The sequence below is a fragment of the Vipera berus genome (genome assembly GCF_964194415.1).
Source record: "Vipera berus genome assembly, chromosome: 8".
Classification (NCBI taxonomy): domain Eukaryota; kingdom Metazoa; phylum Chordata; class Lepidosauria; order Squamata; family Viperidae; genus Vipera; species Vipera berus.
The window spans coordinates 24,252,366-24,272,029 of record NC_138211.1 but is presented as its reverse complement, the minus strand read 5'-3'; the positions used below and the strand labels follow the sequence as shown (position 1 = coordinate 24,272,029).

Sequence of the window (19,664 nt, the reverse complement as noted above, 5' to 3'; positions counted from 1 at the left end):
ATGACATTCCTCCCTCCCTCTCTCTTAATGACATTCCTCCCTCCCTCTCTCTCTCTCTCTCTCTCTCTCTCTCACACACACACACACACACACACACACACACACACACAGAGGGAGGGAGGGGTTGAGAGAGGGAGTTCAGGCATTGACAAGGGGAAATGAGAATCCTCAGATGGAGATGCACAGAATGGATGACCTTTCAAAGTCCCAGCTGCATTGTTGTCTGAGTGGCATCTGCTGTCGTCCTCACAGCCAGGAGAGTTAAATTGCTTTGAAGACCTTGGCTTTCTGCCCAGAAATTCTGGAATATTACATAAACCTCTGAATCTGTCATCTGGCAGCAGTTCTGATGAAACCCCTCTTCCCCACCATCATGCCTGTACTGTACAACAACTGGTTTTCACACACAAAATGTCAACGAGATCAGAAAAGAAAGATTCAGAAATCCTGCTCAGACTAAGAAGACTGATGCTCGCTGGACATCAGTGGACAGCCCTCTTCTCTACCCATCTTTTCACCAGGGGAAGGAGGCCTCCAATTGTAAAACATGACCCTCCTTGGCCTACCAGAAAAATAATACACATCAACTGGAACAGCCCTGCTGGTGGCTTGTTATTCTGTGGGGCAAAATTTAAGGGGATGGTGTTAATGTTTCCTCCTGAACAATTATCGGAAGGACCGTAACTTGATGCCTGAACAGTGGTCAGTGGGGAGCCATACAGAGAGGCCAGCATTTTCTAGTTGATTTGACCAGCCCTTGGGAGAAGGTGATGGCTATAAATTAAATGATGTTTAATCATTCTGCTTTCTAAGGCAAGGGTTGGGAGATGAGCAGATGCACAGTTCAGCCTCACATTGGGGCACCTCAGAGAAATTCATATTTTTATTACTAATAAATATGGTCTCTTGATTAGTTTCCAAGGTTCAGTAATCCCCTTTTCTTGACAATCTGATTAATGAGACCGTTTGCTTGGATGTTCAGGGCTTGACAGTACTGGAGCAGTAGCTATGCAATGCTAGAAAGTGACACAGCTCTTTTAATGAGCCAGACGGTGCTTGGCTCATATTACTGCATGTTCCAAATTCATTCCAAGCCACTGCATGGCCATACCATTTACTTCCTCCCAAAATATTTCTAATACCTTGGTTGAGTTCTCAATGGTGTCTCCTTAGGGTAAAAAAAGCCTCAAGAATTCTCTGATAAAAGTAAGGTATGGACAGTCTTCAATCCCAGGATTTGTCTTGTACTGTATCACATGTATCTATAAATGCAAACTTAGCTTGCACAAGGAAAACACTTTGTCAGTGTGCTCTGCAGGTTAATTTTAATAGTTGAGAATATTTTCTTCATCAGCACTCAAGGTGAGAGAAGCAGAGCTGTCCTGCCTTAAGTAGGACACTCCTTGGTCGTTTACAACCATGCGTGATTCTGGCAATGCTGTATAGCCTAGAGGAGGATGGGAGAGCGAGAAATTAGATCCTGGTCCCAAACAAGGGATCCCCATCCTTGTGACCCCCTGCAACTTTCTGGGATGAGCCGAGGAGGAGGGGGGTCATAGCTCCTAAATTAATTAGAAATCCATCCTTTTGGGTTTACACTGGTTCCCAATTGTGTCCTCATTGAATTGCTAGGACTAAAACAGCCCCGCCAAGCTGGCAGCCGCTGGCAGTGCAGACTGGCCAGGTCTGAGGGACGCCTGAGAAGGAAGGCCCAGTCCTCACCTGGCATTGCTTGGCTGCACTCAGGCTGGAGCACCAGTAAGTGGGTCCCTGGGCACAGGGAGCGGCGCTTGGCAAAAGCTGCTCGGCTCTGCAGGCCCCCAGTTCCTGTGGAGGGACAAGAGGAAACAGAGGCCCCGTTTGGGTAAGTGGATAGGAGGACCGCCTCTTCTTCCCTCATCACAAGAGGAAGGGGGGACAGTCTGACTTCACTGGCCAACCCTTCTCGTGAAGTCCAGGTGTCCACACTACCCCTTTCCTTAGACTGACCCATTTGCAGGCAGCTCTCTGCAAGTGGGTCAGTTCTGCTTCATTAATCTGGAGAAGCAGAAAAGAGAGCAGTAGCGCTCAGAGTAAATGCCTGTTTCTTTTAAAACCTGGAAAAACAGATCCCCATAATAGCAATGCTTGCAAGATCCCTTTTAACCAGAACAGACCGGCCTTTATCCCTTTCATGCTTGGCTTCTTTTTCCTCACGTTGAATCACAAAGATTCAACAAAGTCTTTCCAAATACGCCTTTTGTATCTGCCCTTTTCCTCTCTCTTTGCTCCCCCAGTCCAGAATATGTGGCTTGGATTGTTAACACCTGTGTCTTCCCGAGGTGCACGGCCTGTGTTTTGTCTCCAATTGCTCCACTCTTAGGATTAGTCAGAACGGTGCACATCAGTTGGCTGTGCTTGAAAAGTTTCCGAGCTCTTCCTACCTGGCAGGTAGTTTGGGAGTCCCATGGCTTCATCAATAGTGCAGACAGCTTTGGCTGGTGCTGATAGATGAAGTGGTTGCACTGTGGAGAGACAGAAACATAGCTTCTGGGCCACCGGAATGCACATCCCCAAACCCCCAACCTCAGCAGGGGGACTGCAGGCGAAAGGGGTAAGGACCAAGGCCAAAGAATGGCCCTCTCCGGATGGTCTGAATATCTTCCTGAATTTTTAAGAACTTTTCCAAAACATTGGAAGCTCTGCCATTGCAGAAGGTATTGAGGATCTGTGAAGGAAATATCTCTGAAATGACCCAACGGGCCATGGATTGTCTAGACATTAAAATGACTGGTTTTGATTAAAATAAACACCGGAGACTTACTTGTATGTTTTACCTCTAGCCCCTTCTCAAGCCACCCCGTTCCCCTCCCCAGTTGCTGTGGCGGACTGGGTGGGCAGGAGCTGGAGCAAATAATGGGAGCTCACCCTGTCACAGGGCACTTGGCTCTCGAACCGGCTGCCAGCTTTCCAGCTGAGAAGCTCAGCATCTTTAACCAACCGAGTCACCACACCCACTATGTCTGTATATGCATTAAATTTAACTATTTAGGAATTTTTTTCCTGTGTCACATTTCTCAATTAACTACATTAAACATGAATAAGATGCACAATTTCCTTGCAGACTGATAGATTTAAACCTTATCCTGGTGAAGGTAGTATCCACATAAGATATGTTGCTGAAATTCTTCTGTTTTGAAAATATTTTCAAAAAACAGTATATTGTTACAGTTCTGAAAATATTTTTGAAAAAGACGCAGCTATCATTAAAAATGGAGGTTCTGGTTTTTATGCAGACCTAGTGACTAACCGCAGAGTATTAGTGATTTGGGGACACCTTGCCTTAGCATAAACTAAGTCCCATGTGCTATTCAGTATCCCATCATGTCTGCCTGTGTCACATCTACAAAAAGTAGCATTCTGCTCTCCCAGGACAGCTGGAATGCTTAGAGCACAGCCGCATCCCTGCCCCAGGATCCTCACCTGAGGCCAGAAGGAAAAGGAACGGCTGCAGGCTGTGGACAAGGCTGCCTGCACTGCCCTCCTGGTGCGATTTGCTCTTAGCGATGCCTTCACTTGGTCACTGATCATAAGACACGTCTGACATCCCTCGGCTGTAGCCGGCAACAGTATGTCTGCAGAGGAGAAGCACAAAGCGCTGCTGAAGTTAGATGGGGGGAGGGGGCACCCCAAGGAAGCCCTTTTCAGCCTCTGCTTTCCCTGGAGGGGTATCGACTGTAGCAGCAAGTCCTCGAAACTGTCTCCTGCGTGAGAGTTCTTCTGCAGCCAAAAACAGACTTCATGGGAACAGACCTCAAAGAATGTCAGGATGATCTAGCATTGGCCGCCTAGCGTGTCTTCATTTTGATACTGAGGACTGGCGTTGCTGGAGACCAGTGAATCTTTCTTGTGCCATTAAAATATTGACAGCGTCTCCCTTTTGAACAGCCTTTCCTTGCTGGAGACACAGCGTGTGTCCCCCTCTCCTCCCACCCTGTGTTTGGCCACAGCCTCTTCTGCACTGGAGTTGGCCTATTCTATTCCCCACATGCCCGTTGCTTCTTGGTCACCTGGTGTGTCATTACCTGGCCTGGGAAAAAGAGAAAAGGAAAGAGCCTCATAGAGACTTTTGTACCTGGACCACAGTTTTCCTCTGAGGCACACATGAACATCATTCCACAGATCAGGCGTGGCCCCAGCTTGCTCACAATTGTGTCCACAATGATCACCGTATATTTCTCCATCAGACACTGGCACATGCCAGCCACAACCGCTGGCAGAATGTAGCAGAGTTTGGAGAAGGCTTTCCCTATAGCGGCCTGAGGAAAGATGGATACATGAACATCTCCATTTCAAGAAATCTGGTGGGGCTTAATTGAAAGCTTCTAAACTCTAGGAGAAAGAGATTCTAGAGATATTACCCAACTTCTTTACAATGTTTGTTCATGGAATGAACAAAGTTTTATTCATAAAATGTATGAATTACCTCCTGAGCTGCATAAATAGAATCCCCAAATAGAAAATTTCTGCTTGGCTTCCCCAGGGGCTGAGAGACATTGTGATGGCACTCCTTCCTCTGAGGGGACTTTTAGCTCTGCTACTGACCACTGTCTCCCTCCTCCCACCTCTTTTCCAACCCTCTTTAGTTTCATCTAGTGGTTAAGGCAAGAGAGTTCAAGTCCCACCTTAGCCATGAAAGTCAGCTGGATGACTCTCAGCCCAGCCCACCTCAGCAGGGTGGTTGTTGTGGGGAAAGTAGGAGGAGGGAGAAGGATTAGATGTAAAAATAATAAAGGCAGGATATAAACAAACAAATAAAATGACTTAAGCTCTTGACCACTGCAAGCAATTCATGGTGAGTTGTGCAAAGTACACTTCCTGTGATGTGCTCTGAATTTTCTTTGCATTAGATCCCTCCGACTCAAGCTCAGCTGCTAAGAGGCAACAAGAAAGGATAAGAGAGCTGGAAGGGACCTTGTGGGTCTTCTAGTCCAACCCCCTACTCAGGCAGGAGGCCCAAGACCATTCCGGACAAATGGCTGTCCAGTCTCTTCCTGAAAACCTCCAGTTTCAGAGCAGGACAGTTGCTTTAGTTATACAGGTCAGGAACAGCCTCGCTGGCTCTCTAGACCAAAAGCAGATCCTACAAAGAGGACCTCTTCCCTTATCCAGGGACCACACCACCCCTGTTTGATTTGCCCTTACAAAAAAGCCACCGCAGCCATTCATGTCCGTATAGACAACGTTCATGAACCCACCGCTCCGATTAGTCCCTTTCCCTGCAGGCTCTGTGAGCGTCAATACACACCCTCCACCCCTTACGTGCCGCACGATTCGCTCCCCTGGTGCTGAATTTTGCAGCCGATTGCTCAAGGGTGCAGCCGCTAACGAGGCAGACCCGGTGATGCCGTACCTTGGGGATGACAGACTCAGCCTTGCCAATAAACGTCCTGCACAACCAGCAGAGAGGCAGGGGGATGGGCAGCAGTTCCCGGGGGGCCTCCTAGCAAAAGAAGAGCCTGTTACTCCCAGGCCACATGGAGCCTTTGGCCGAGAGGTTTCATGTGGGACCTTGACGGCTGCCCAGCTATTTTCCGGCAGCAGCGGCAGCAGCAGCAGCAGCGGCAGCAGCAGCAAAGCCCATCTCTCCCAGTTCCTCACCACATAGACCCCATGGTGGAACCCAGATCCTCTCACCTGCCTCTTGGAAGGTTTTAAAAGACGTTTGGAGTGTGGAAGACAAAGGTGCTTGAGGAATAGAAGGGCATCTTGCCCTTCCCCTTTTCCAGGCCTCCCCTCCCCCTCCCCCTCCGCTACATTGCTGAGAAAGGAGGGGTCCCACAAGCCCTTACCGTGGAGCTGTGGGCACTCTGAAGCTGCCTTTACCTGAGTGTGGCCACTGGGCAGGATGGGTGTCTGGCCTTGCAGCTGTGGAAGGAGCTGCTCTAGCCCTGTGAGCAGCTGCATCAAGCCATCCTTGCTTCCCGGAAGGTCAGCTGGACAGGCACCCAACCGGGCACAAATGACGTGGGGGTCCTGATGGGGAGAAAGGGCATGACCTATGTAGTGGCCAGCAGAGGCAGAACCTAGAGGAGGTCCCTTTCATAAGCTCCACTGGATTCAGGAGCGGTGCAAAGGTCTTGTGCAGAAAGCCTTCCCAGGGCAGCCCAAGTGGCTGTCGGATGCTGCCCAGCCATTCCGGGAACTCCCAACCTAATCCGTACATATCTTGAGATACGCCATCCATCCTCCCCAGCTCAGAGACTGTTTTCCCGGTGAGATTGGAAGAAGAGGTTGTGATGAAGACATCTCCCCATTCATAGGAAGTAACTACTTACAAACTGTTCCTCCAGGCTGGCAATTAAACGAGCATAGTAGTCCTTTACCAAGGCCTGGCACTGTGGGATAAGTGTTTGAAGTGGCAAATTGGTACATTCATGCTCTAAATACTTCTGGAGAGTTTTCTGTTGAGAGATGATTATATGAAGAGGATTACGCAAGATGGGTTGGGACAAGACGGCCTTCCACTTCAGCTGGGAGCTGCTCAGACCACTTGGCCCTGCCCACAGCCTCAAAGTTAGAAAAACATCCATGCAACGGAATAACAGAATAACAACAGAGCTGGAAGGGAAGTCTTCTACTCCAATCTCCTGCTCAAGCAGGAGGCTCTATTCTATTCTAGACAAAGGGCTGCTCAACACCCATATCTTCTGGAGTCTGTGACAAATTGCCACGGCCAATTCATTGCCAGACAACTTGCCACAGCCAGCTCGCTTCAGGACAACTCGCTGTGGGACAAGAATTACACTAATATCAAAGAAATAGTGGAATAGAATCATTAAAGAAAGGATGCAAAAGGACGGACAAAATGAAACGTGAATTGCAAAAATTAAAATATTTTTTATTTATTTTAAATAATTAAATAGAATTATTAAATTGTCCCACAGTAAGTTGTCCCACAGTGGGCTGGCTGTGGCAAGTTGTCCCATTCTGTAACTTCTGGAGGAAAGAAGAACAAATAAACTGCACATCTGAGTCTGGAAAAACTTAAGAAGAATAGCAGGCACTCAAATAATGTTGTTAGATTCTACTCTGAGAGCTGGTAAATTAATGAATTGCTTTGTTACCTTAAAGGTTGATTCCTTGGCCATGCGCACAAGGATGGAGATAAGTTGTTTGCAGTCTGCACACATGTCCTCCTGGAAGAAAACATAATTCACCCTCTGAGAACCTCTTCCGCAAAGCCTTCACTCACCCATCCCGAAGTATTTCCTCTTCTCTGGGCTTCAGCGTGTTGACTTCTGAGCCCTGGCAGTCAACGGGTCCACAGATACCTTTATTCATTTGAGGTAATCCAGTTAAGAACCACCAACCATAGAGTTATTGTAAGATTCCATTAGCAGAATCTTTCAAGACCGAGACTATTGCTGCCCTCCTCTCTTTTTAGTCTCTGGAAAATTAGGGAGGATCCCTTCAGGATGGGCCTCGTGCCCCCCCACCTCTGGACAGAGCTGCCTTGCATCAGACCATGGCTGCAGATCTTCCGCCAGTCTCCCATGGTCCTTCCTACATATTGATGGCAACAGCAGAAGGAGGGAGGAGCTCTTTGATTAATGTTTTCAGTAACTAGACATTTCTTTGAGTAACATTACTAGATGTCTTCGAAGTAACAAACAAGCTCACCATGAGGAATGTAAAGTCTGATAAGAACTGGTTCAAATTGCCAAGAACAAGGAATCTCCTTTATTGTATATAGACTTGAAGTGTAGTAACTTGCAAATTCATTATAATGTGGGAAATATGCCTCCTCAATACGAGGATGAGCCTTAACAAGATCATACTAAGAATATTAAGGCATACTATGAAATGTCACATGCTACCTACTAAAGCTATTGACCATTCATGCTACATCACTGATGGGTCAAATGATATCATGTGTTCTGTACCAGCCTGCTACCGGCCCTGCAGAAAAGGCAGGGACAACCCCTTTTACAAGAAGGCAAGAGGCTGGAACTAAGCCTGCCAAATTTATTAACATAAAAACATAAACAGAGCAAACAGAGCAAAGAGAGCAAACACGAACCATGAAACAGGAGCTATTCAAACAGTTGCCTTCAGCAAACCAGTCCTCCCACGCATTCCCCTTTTAAACAGTTCAGGGCATGGCTTCTCTCTGCCTCCTTCCGAGGTGCCCCATTGCCTTCCTCTGTTTACTCCTGATTGACTGCCTCCTGCGTCGGGCGTCCTTGAACAGGGCCAGCTGTGGGTCATCTTCATCCACGCTGTCAGGCTCACACAGCTGGGTCTGCGTCACAACCAGGTGGGAGGGGCCTGGCTGAGGGCTCTCATCAGCAAGCTCTCCAACCCCCTCAGCAACCTCTCCAACACCCCCCTCCTCCTCCTCTGAATCGTCCGACCCAACTGCGGAACCCACAGGCTGACCCTGAATCACAACATCATGCAGTGAAAGAACTCATTACAAACCCAACTATTTGAACTGAATATAAAGCGATTCTCCATCTTTCCTCTTTTGGGTGAAGTGACTCTCTTTACTTGTTTACATAACAAATACGTTTTTGTCTGCATTTCCGGCTCAGGTGCCATTTGGGCAAAGGCCCACTGGGCTAGCAGATCTGCTGATATTTATGGCTAACAGTAACATCACAATACCTACATTGCTGATTCTGTTCCAGAGACTCTCATTGCTGGCTTGATTCCACCCAGTCTGGACACAGTGATCCAAAGCACCACACTTGATAGCTGCTATTAAGTTGCTGCACCAGTACGCTGCCCCCTTGGCACATTCATTCTGGATCTTGCTGGTTAGGACTGGAAAGGGAAGGAGAAGGTCAGGTTGTTACTGGTTGTATGCAGTGAGGACAGAAAAAACAGAATGCATTAAAAACCATTTTAGCCTGCCCTTATGTTCAGGGCAAATATATATTCTTTACATAACACTTCTCTAAAATAGGTTAAGTATAAAGATGTTGATTGGCTCAAGGTTGTCCAGTTCATTTCATAGGAGACTAAGCTGTTACACTTGAGTCATTTCCCACCAATGAGATATAGCATTTGTTCGTGTCTTTCTGCTTTGGCTTGCCAAAATAGTACTGCAGTTGGTCCTCAAAATACGGCCAAAATTGGCACCACTGTCCATTGCTAAGCATTACAGTCATAAAGCAGGACACCACGTGACCACACTGGTTAGCAAAGGCAATTCCATCAGCCCCAGTTGCCACTGTGACTTCAGGCAGGGAGGCCATTAAGTGGAAGTGAAGGGAGTCCCAGGTAAGGAGTGCAGGGATGCTACAGGGGGGGGGAGATCCCGAGAGTCCCTGCACAGGCTGCATGAATTGGGGAAGGTGCTGCAGGAGGGCAAAAGCCCAGGGAGGTTGGGAAAGAACATGCTGTGACTTCACATGCTCACTGAGCGAATAAGTAAGTCAAAGATTACATGGTGTTATGTTTATGTTAGTGATGGCAAAAATCATTTTTTTGGTGGAAAAGCAAGGGTATCAGCCTGGCAACTAAATGTAGAATAGTCCATTTTCCTTTTATATTGACCCAAATGCATTCGAGATGGTTTTCATCATTGTTGTGCTCTATTTCTGTAGAGATGTAGTTATTTCTTATATAAATAGTGCAACTCCTCCTCCTCTTTTGTTTGGTCTGTTTCTTTTAAACGATTTAAATTCCTCTAGCTGCGTTTTCCATTTATGGATTTCATCCCAACAAGTTTCTGTAATGGCAACAATATCATACCTGCCTTCATGTACTTGGAATTAAAGATGGCCCTGTTTGTTTCTTGTACTTTGAGCATTGGTGTATAGGCATTTAAGTCCTTTTTGATGACCCTGTGTTTGCTTTCCACACCACCTGTTTTGTTCTTTCTTACCACTTGTTTGATTGCCCTGAGGTCTGTGAATAGAATTAGCTTTCAATACTTTGTCTCCCTCCCCCTCCAATTTTGTTTAAAGTTCTTCAGATAAGGTGAGCCAGCTGGTTTCCAAAGACGTTCTTCCTGGTTCTTCTGAGGTGTAACCCATCCCCTGCCAAGGGCTCTCCCATGCAGGCATTGTGGCCATGGTCTAAGACTCCAAAGTTCTCTCGATGGCACCATCCCGAGCCAGGGATTTGCTTCCATGGTTCTTCATTCCTTCATTGGATGCCTACCTTTCATGGAGAGTCTAGGAGAAAACAAACACCTGTACCCTCATCTCTTTGGCTTCCATGCCTAGCTACTTGCAGTCTCTTGATATTGTTGTCAGTGACTTTGTCGTATCATTGGTCCCCACATAAAAGAGGAGAAAGGGATAATAATCTGTGAGGTTAATTATTTTGTAAGCCCTTTAATTATCTCTTTGATAATTGCTCCTGGGAGACAGCTACCCACCCTAGTCTGATTGTCTGTTCTACAAGTCGCTGGTTTAGTTCCCTTGAGCAATGAATCACATGCCTTTTTTTCTTTTGCTTCCTGATTACTTTGGGATCTATCTTATAGGTTTTGGGCTGCTAATTAGGAAAATAATTTGTCACAACCTATCACATACTGTTTTATAGAAATATTCTGTTTTGGCACTGTACATGTTGGTTGTGCTGCACACATGAAAGAAACATATAAAAACATGGAACTGTCCAGTACACCAAGTACAACTGGAATATCTGTGGACATCTAAAAGTAATGGCTCTGCTGCTTGAAATGCAACTCGGATATATCCAGTTGTTGTTGTTGTTGTGTGAATGGGACAGCTATGGAAGAAAGTCACATTACATTAAAAATAAATTGCCTCTATAATAGAATTTGGTTCCAGGACAGAACAAGGTGGCACCTTAACTGCTTGTTGAACCGATAAAGATATTTTTGCCTTTGCTTCACATAAAACTCTGACTAATGAAAATTTTTGGGACAGTGATGAACAAGGAAGTTAAAGGTTTTCATTATTTGAGATAGTATAGGTTCTCCTGCCTGAGCAGAGGGCTGGACTAGAAGACTTCCAAGGTCTTCCAGCTCTATTCTATTCTAAGATACATGTTTCCAAGAATAACTCATGCCAAGATTAAGGAAGACATTTTTGTTGGTCCGCAGAACTGATATACCATCAATGACAAGCAGTTTGAAGATCTGTTAGTGGGGTCAGAGAAATTGCCTGGAAAGAATTCAAGGATGTTGTTGAGGATTTTCTTGGTAACTACAGAGCACCAAACTACACTTAGCTGGTTGACAGACTTCTTACAGTATACAAGACCACAAAGTGCAACAGGTTCATTTTCTGGCGTCGACTCCCCTCCGCCCTGTGCGTTCCCACAGAGAGGGCCTCCTCAGGGTGCCTCCAGTCAGAGAATGTCGGCTGGTGGCCCCCAGGGGGAGGGCCTTCTCTGTGGGCGCTCCGGCTTTGTGGAATCAGCTGCCGGTTGAGCTCCGGATGGCACCGGATCTCCGCTCCTTCCGGCGCGGGTTAAAGACCCATTTATTTGAACAAGCTGGCCTGGCCTGATGGGGAGTTACTTAGGGTTTTAATATTTATATATATTTTCTATTGTTTTTACTGTGGGCAATAATTTAATTCTTTTTTAACTTTTGTATTTTTGTAGTTTTATGATATGCCCTGTTCACCGCCCTGAGTCCTTCGGGAGAAGGGCGGTATAAAAATTTAATAAACCTTAAACCTTAAACCTTCTGCATTCATGCTATTTTCCTGAAAGTCTGTTGTTGTTAGCTGCGAAGTCGTGTCCGACCCATCGCGACCCTATGGACAACATTCCTCCAGGCCTTCCTGTCCTCTACCATCTTCTGGAGTCCATTTAAGCTCACGCCTACTGCTTCAGTGACTCCATCCAGCCACCTCATTCTCTGTCGTCCCCTTCTTCTATTGCCCTCAATCTTTCCCAGCATTAGGCTCTTCTCCAGTGAGTCCTTCCTTCTCATTAGGTGGCCAAAGTATTTGAGTTTCAGCTTCAGGATCTGGCCTTCTAAAGAGCAGTCAGGATTGATCTCCTCTAGGACTGACCGGTTTGATCGCCTTGCAGTCCAAGGGACTCGCAGGAGTCTTCTCCAGCACCATAGTTCAAAGGCCTCAATTCTTTGGCGCTCAGCCTTTCTTATGGTCCAACTTTCACTGCCATACATTGCAACTGGGAAGACCATAGCCTTGACTATATGCACTTTTGTTGACAGGGTGATGTCTCTGCTTTTTAGTGTGCTGTCTAGATTTGCCATGGCTTTCCTCCCAAGGAGCAAGCGTCTTTTAATTTCTTGGCTACAGTCCCCATCTGCAGTGATCTTGGAGCCCAGGAAAATAAAATCTGTCACTACCTCCATTTCTTCCCCATCTATTTGCCAGGAATTGAGAGGGCCAGATGCCATGATCTTGGTTTTCTTAATGTTAAGTTTCAACCCAAGTTTTGCACTCTCCTTCTTCACCCGCAACAAGAGGCTCTTTAGTTCTTCTTCACTTTCTGCCATTAGAGTGGTATCATCTGCGTATCTTAGATTGTTGATATTTCTTCCGGCAATCTTAATTCCAATTTTTGATTCATCTAGCCCTGCCTTTCTCATGATGTGCTCTGCATATAAGTTAAATAGGCAGGGCGACAGTATACAGCCTTGCCGGACTCCTTTCCCAATTTTGAACCAATCAGTGGTTCCGTGTCCAGTTCTCACTGTTGCTTCTTGACCCGCATATAGGTTTCTCAAGAGACAAATAAGATGGTCTGGTACTCCCATCTCTTTAAGAACTTGCCACAGTTTGTTATGATCCACACAATCAAAGGCTTTAGCATAGTCAATGAAGCAGAAGTAGATGTTTTTCTGGAACTCCCTAGCTTTCTCCATGATCCAGCGTATGTTGGCAATTTGATCTCTAGTTCCTCTGCCTCTTCGAAATCCTGCCTGTACTTCTGGTAGTTCTCGATCTAGATACTGCTGAAGTCTAGCTTGTAGGATTTTAAGCATGACTTTACTAGCATGAGAAATGAGTGCAATGGTGCGATAGTTTGAACATTCTTTGGCACTGCCTTTCTTTGGAATTGGAATGTAAACTGATCTTTTCCAATCCTGTGGCCACTGTTGAGTTTTCCAAATTTGCTGGCAAATTGAGTGTAGCACTTTTACTGCATTGTCTTTTAAGATTTTGAATAGCTCAGCTGGAATACTGTCACCTCCACTAGCTTTGTTGTTGCTCAGCTTTTCTAAGGCCCACTTCACTTCACATTCTAGGATGTCTGGCTCGAGGTCAGTGACCACCTCATTGTGATTATCTGGAACGTTAAGCTCATTCTTGTATAGTTCTTCTGTGTAATTTTGCCACCGCTTCTTAATCTCTTCTGCCTCTGTTAGGTCCCTGCCATTTTGGTCCTTTATCATGCCCATTTTTGCATTAAACGTCCCCTTCATCTCTCCAATTTTCTTGAAAAGATCTCTGGTCCTCCCTATTCTATTGTTTTCTTCTATTTCTTTGCACTGTTCATTTAAGAAGGCATTCTTATCTCTTCTAGCTATTCTCTGGAATTCTGCATTCAATTGGGCGTATCTTTCTTTTTCTCCCTTGCCTTTCGCTTCCCTCCTTTCCTCAGCTATTTGCAAAGCTTCCTCAGATAGCCATTTTGCTTTCTTGCATTTCTTTTTCTTTGGGATGGTTTTGGTTGCTACCTGTTGTACAATGTTGCGAACCTCTGTCCATAGTTCTTCAGGCACTCTGTCTATCAGATCTAATTCCTTAAATCTATTTGTCACCTCTACTGTATATTCAACAGGGATATGATTTAATTCATACCTGAGTGGCCTAGCGCTTTTCCCTACTTTCTTCAGTTTAAGCCTAAACTTTGCAAGGAGAAGCTCATGGTCTGAGCCACAGTCAGCTCCTGGTCTTGTTTTTACTGACTGTATAGAGCTTCTCCATCTTTGGCTGCAGAGCATATAGTCAATCTGATTTCTGTGTTGACCGTCTGGTGATGTCCATGTGTAGAGCCGTCTCTTGGGTTGTTGGAAAAGAGTGTTTGCTATGACCATCGTATTCTCTTGACAAAATTCTATCAGCCTGTGCCCTGCTTCATTTTGCACTCCAAGGCCAAACTTGCCTGTTATTCCAGTTATCTTTTGGCTTCCTACTTTAGCATTCCAATCCCCCATGATGATAAGGACATCATTTTTTGGTGTTAGTTCTATAAGGTGCTGTAGGGCTTCATAGAACCGGTCAATTTCATCCTCTTCAGCACCGGTGGTTGGGGCATAGACTTGGACTACTGTGATATTGAATGGTTTGCCTTGGATTCGAACTGAGATCATTCTGTCATTTTGAGGATTGTATCCCAGTATTGCTTTTCCTACTCTTTTATTGACTATGAAGGCTACTCCATTTCTTCTGAGGGATTCTTGCCCGCAGTAGTATACCTGATGGTCATCTGAATTAAATTCACCCATTCCTGTCCATTTTAGTTCGCTGATACCTAAGATGTCAATGTTCAGTCTTGTCATCTCTTGTTTGACCACGTCCAGCTTGCCTTGATTCATGGATCTTACATTCCAGGTTCCTATGGAGAAAAAATCTTTACAGCATCGGACTTTCCTTTCACCACCAGACACATCCACAGCTGAGCGTCCTTTCGGCTTTGGCCCAGTCGCTTCATTCTTTCTGGCGCTACTAGTACTAGCCCTCTGCTCTTCCCCAGTAGCATATTGGACGCCTTCCGACCTGAGGGGCTCATCTTCCAGCGTCATCCTGAAAGTCTAAGTACAGTTAATGATGAACATGGTGAAATTTTTTATCAGGATTTTATCGGGGCAACTGGAATCCACTGATGCTGGCTGACTATTTCGGACACTGCAGCAAGATGTGTTGGACACTGAGTACAAACAAAGCCCAGCAACAAGACATTCGTAGCTCTGTTCAGCTGATGCAGCATCTCATAAACATTATGCGATTCAATACATTCTAGTCATTAAAAGTTGGTTTCATAAATCTCAATGTTCATAGGTGATACAGTAGTTCTGAAATTATGTTTGTGTTCAGTTTGAAACGGTCTATCATAACCACCAAATGTTTTTAAGGAAGCAAAGCTTTTGGAAAAAATGGTTGTATGTAATGTTCCTACTCAAATTGTTTGCTCAGGTTAGCTCAATATTTAAAATACAAACCAACTGGCAGCCAAAAACACCAAGTTGACTTACGGTTATTTATTTGAAGTGTATAAATGCAAATGCAGTGTGCTGTAGCTGCCAAAAAGCCCATGTAATTCTAGGCTGCATCAACAGAAGAACAGTATGAAGATCACGTGAAGTACCACTATATACTGCTTTGGTAAAACTACACTTGGAATACTGTGTCCAGTTCTGGTTACTATGATACAGAAAAAATGTTGAGACTCTAGGCAATGGTGGAAACTAATCAAGGAGAGAAGCAACCTAGAACTAAGGAGAAATGTCCTAACAGTTAGAACAATTAATCATTGGAACAGCTTGCCTCCAGACATTGTGGGTGGTTCATCCCTGAAGGTTTTTAAGAAAAGATTGGACAGCCAATTGTCCAAAATGGTTTAGGATCTCCTGCTTGTGCAGGGGGTTGGACTAGAAGGTCCCTTCCAACTTTGTTATTCTGCTAAGGAATCTCTGATGTGCTGCTCGTCTTAAAGTTCAGGGTGAACCATGTTAAGACAGTGGAGGGAAGGCACTCTGCTTAGAAAGTTAGGTTCAGAATGTCAGAATCTCTCCAATTCAGACTGTAGTTTGTCTAGTCCAACACAGTCCCTAGATATGAATGAAATTGAGAAAAATAGCTTTGTTTTCCATGGTCTAGTGCAGGATTTTTCAACTGGTGGTACGCATACCACCTGTGGTACTTTGCTATGTGGCAGGTGGTAGGTGACCGTCCTAGAGAAGTGTAGTGGGGGAGGGGAACGAGCAAAACCGACCCAAGCCTGAGGGAGAGGCAGCTGCAGATGCAGGACTGTCTGGGCTTAGCAGAAGCCCCAGGAGCCGGCAGGGCTCCATCTGATTGGCTTCAGCTGATTGACGCTTGCTAAGTGGAGCTGGAGGTGAATTGAAGAAAAGGGGGGGAGGAGAGGAGAGGCTATAAAAGGAGGTGGTTTGGATGGGAAAGGGAAAAAAAGGCAACAGGGAAAGAGAATTCAGCAGTCAGGAAGGAAACAGGGACAGTGAAGAAGCAGCAGCTGTTGCTGGAAGAAAAGGTCCCCTGGTTTGTTTTCTCCAGCCAGGAAAATGCAATCAGTGCTGATGAAATGAAAAGCTGGGAGACGAGCATGTTGGAAAGGAGGTGGATTTATTTAGTTCTGGATCAGCTGGCAGTTTGATTGGGTTACCATAAGGATTTTTGTACAGTTTTTACAGCGTTTTGTAATTCAGAGGCTCCTTTGTGTGCTTTGGTTATTGGAATATTTTAGTCTGTATTTTTGGGAAAGATTGAGGGCAATAGAAAAAGGGGACGACAGAGAATGAGGTGGCTGGATGGAGTCACTGAAGCAGTAGGCGTGAGCTTAAATGGACTCCAGAAGATGGTAGAGGACAGGGAAGGCCTGGAGGAACATTGTTCATGGGGTCGCGATGGGTAGGACATGATTTCGCAACTAACAACAAAAGTCTGTATTTTAGGCTAGCAATGAATCCAAAGTATTGACTTAGGTTTAATCCCTTTAAACAAAAGTAATTAGTTTTACCCCTTATCTTGAGTCTGTCTATGGCTTTTAGAAAGTTTTCTTTTCTTTTCTTTATTTATATTCATTTTTATGAATAGAAAGTTTTCTTTGAAAGTAAACAGGCTAAATTTAAAGTTAAAGCTTTTCGCAATTGCCGGAGCCTTTCAGTCTTGAATTGCAACATTGTGACACGTGACACACCTGAGGCAGCTTAAAGAAAAAAACCCAGAGTTTATGTGTTTCTTTATTTTGTGAGCTTTTCTTGATTTGCACTTGATTCCTGTGTCTTTAAGGATACAGAGAAGGGATCTGGGGTGCATTCTTACTACACTGTGGAAGGAATGCTCAGAAGGGAAAAAGGAAGAAGGGCTGACCAGCTAGCGTGTACAAACTCAATTCCCAGAATTCCTCAACCAGCTATGATTGCTGAGGAATTCTGGGAGTTGAAGTCCACAAGTCTTAAAAGTGCCAAGTTTGAAGATTCCTGAGCTAGCTGGTACTGGTGCATATTAATAAACATGGATAAATTCATCATACACTTGTCAGTGCAAAGGGAAAGTGATTCAGCAAAGGAACAGCCACTGAAGAAATTAAAACTGGTACTTTTTTCCTTTCTTTCTGCAGTTTGTAATATTTTATTAGATTATAGAATAAAATACAAAAATACAAAAACAAATAGTAGGACACAGTGGGGAGGAAAAAGGGGGGAAAAGTGAGAGGGAGAAGGAAAAAAGAACAGACTTCCCTTGTTGCAGTAGAAGGAAGCATTAACATTGAACCTCAACTTTTTAACTTTTCCATAATATTATAAACTAGCCATTTCTATAACAACAGATGAGTCTAATCAGTAAATCCCCAAATCCCCCTCCTTTTTTAGTCATCAAATTTTTGACACCTTGCTAAGCACTGTTGTTGTTAGTTGCGAAGTCATGTCCGACCCATCGCGACCCTATGGACAACGTTCCTCCAGGCCTTCCTGTCCTCTACCATCTTCTGGAGTCCATTTAAGCTCACGCCTACTGCTTCAGTGACTCCATCCAGCCACCTCATTCTCTGTCGTCCCCTTCTTCTATTGCCCTCAATCTTTCCCAGCATTAGGCTCTTCTCCAGTGAGTCCTTCCTTCTCATTAGATGGCCAAAGTATTTGAGTTTTAGCTTCAGGATCTGGCCTTCTAAAGAGCAGTCAGGGTTGATCTCCTCTAGGACTGACCGGTTTGATCGCCTTGCAGTCCAAGGAACTCGCAGGAGTCTTCTCCAGCACCATAGTTCAAAGGCCTCAATTCTTTGGCGCTCAGCCTTTCTTATGGTCCAGCTTTCACTGCCATACATTGCAACTGGGAAGACCATAGCCTTGACTATACGCACTTTTGTTGACCAGGGTGATGTCTCTGCTTTTTAGTGTGCTGTCTAGATTTGCCATGGCTTTCCTCCCCAGGAGCAAGCACTGGTGCTACTCAAATACTGTCATATCATAAAAGTGGTACAATGTGTGAAAAAGTTGAAAGGCCCTGATCTAGAAAACCTGATGGCTGCTGGGTAAAATGGTGAAGGGAAAAGCTGGTGATGGAGAGGAGGCAGGAAGCATCCCCAGTTATCTTTGGCCAGAAATGGGCCAAATTGCTATGGGCTCTGGAGGCCCTTCTGCCTTTCCCCTGGCTGGCCTCTTGGGGTGTGTCAGAAGTCAGAAAATCATCCATTTTCTCTCCTGAATTAAGTCTTCTACTGAAGGGTCACGGATTAGAAAATGTTGGGGGTAATTTAAAACAAACGTCACTCACCCCACTGCCTCTCAATCTTTCCTGAGGCCCATCAGGGTATCCTGATTAATTCCACACACACACCCCGCCCCTGTATTGCTTTGTAAGTAATTCAAGGCAGGAACATAGCCCCCTTCCTCCTCCTCCTGTTTTCCCATCCCAACAGCCCCTTTGAGGTGGTCAGCTGGAGAGGGAGGGACGGCCCAAATGTCACCCGGGTGGCTTCAAAGGGCCAGGACTTCCTCAGGCTGAGAAGCCTTTTCCTCCATTTTGGGGTATCTTATTAAGCAGCCTGCCCAGATGGTGGCAGGCCTGTGGGGGGGCTATGGTGGTTCTCCCCACTCAATGCCCCCCCACCCCCGTTACTTACCCAGGCCTCCGGAGAGCAGGCTGAGCAGGAGCAGGGGCCACATGGCGAGCTGTCCGGCATGCATGCCACGGCTCAGACAGAGCCCTTTTTATTCTTCACTGAGCGAGCAAAGGCAGCCAATGGAGAGGCTGATGGAGAAGCATCGCCTGCTTGGCACTTCCCAATTCATTCCCAGCCCTGCGGGACTCCCCCAGGAGGGCGGCTGCCAGGCCCTCAAGATTAGGCGTCTTCAGAGGACGTGGGTTTTGCAACTTGGGATGGGCGCTCCCTTTCAGCCCCTGTGCTTCGACAGCAACGGAGCACATTCACTCCTCAGGAACCTGATGAGGGGAACTGGCAGGTGCTGGCCTGGCTCTCCCTCAGCTGAGCGTGTCGCCCTTGTCCCTTCCCCATGTTGTGGTCTCGGGGGTGTCACACACGCACCTGGTCACTTAGTGCACGTGCCATGGCTCAGCTGGGGCCCCTTGGTAGGAGACCCCCCCCTTTGCCTTTCCACAGAACTGAAAACTTTTATTGAAAACTACCACTGTTCCTCTATTTACATGTAGTCAATGTTATTAATGCAATTTTGTTAAAATAAATGTAATTGTAATAGTGTATTCACTACAATGTAGAAAAAATAATTTTCTGAAATCCTGCTGCAGTTTCTTTTGTGCCAGTATAGTGTATTCAACGAAAGTATTACTTTTGGGAAGAACAATATCCCAGCAGTTCCTTTTTGGATTCGCTAGCTGGAAATCTGACATTTGCTAGGGGAGTGAGGGGCTCCCAAGGCCCCTCCCGACCAAGAGGAGGCATGGCTGGACCTCCATTTTGTGGGCGATGCATCTCACGAAAGGTCCAGGCTGTCCGGTTGGGGGCCGAGGAGGATCTGCTTCCCCCTCAGGATGGCTTTTTGTGGCAGGATTGAT

At 45.7% G+C, this 19,664-nt stretch overlaps 1 protein-coding gene across 1 annotated transcript; it reads right to left on the bottom strand.

Moving 5' to 3' along the window:
- Nucleotides 1-1,506: 1,506 nt before the first annotated feature.
- Nucleotides 1,507-18,796, bottom strand: SFTPB (surfactant protein B; the record flags this gene model as incomplete). Its single annotated transcript, XM_081333429.1, has 10 exons — nt 1,507-1,827; nt 2,424-2,504; nt 3,463-3,614; nt 4,115-4,298; nt 5,393-5,482; nt 5,866-6,015; nt 6,318-6,443; nt 7,107-7,178; nt 8,654-8,808; nt 18,754-18,796. The coding sequence occupies 10 exons, from the start codon at nt 18,794-18,796 to the stop codon at nt 1,618-1,620; spliced, it is 1,263 nt and encodes a 420-aa protein (XP_081189555.1). The 3' UTR covers nt 1,507-1,617.
- Between the last annotated feature and the right edge of the window lie 868 nt (nt 18,797-19,664).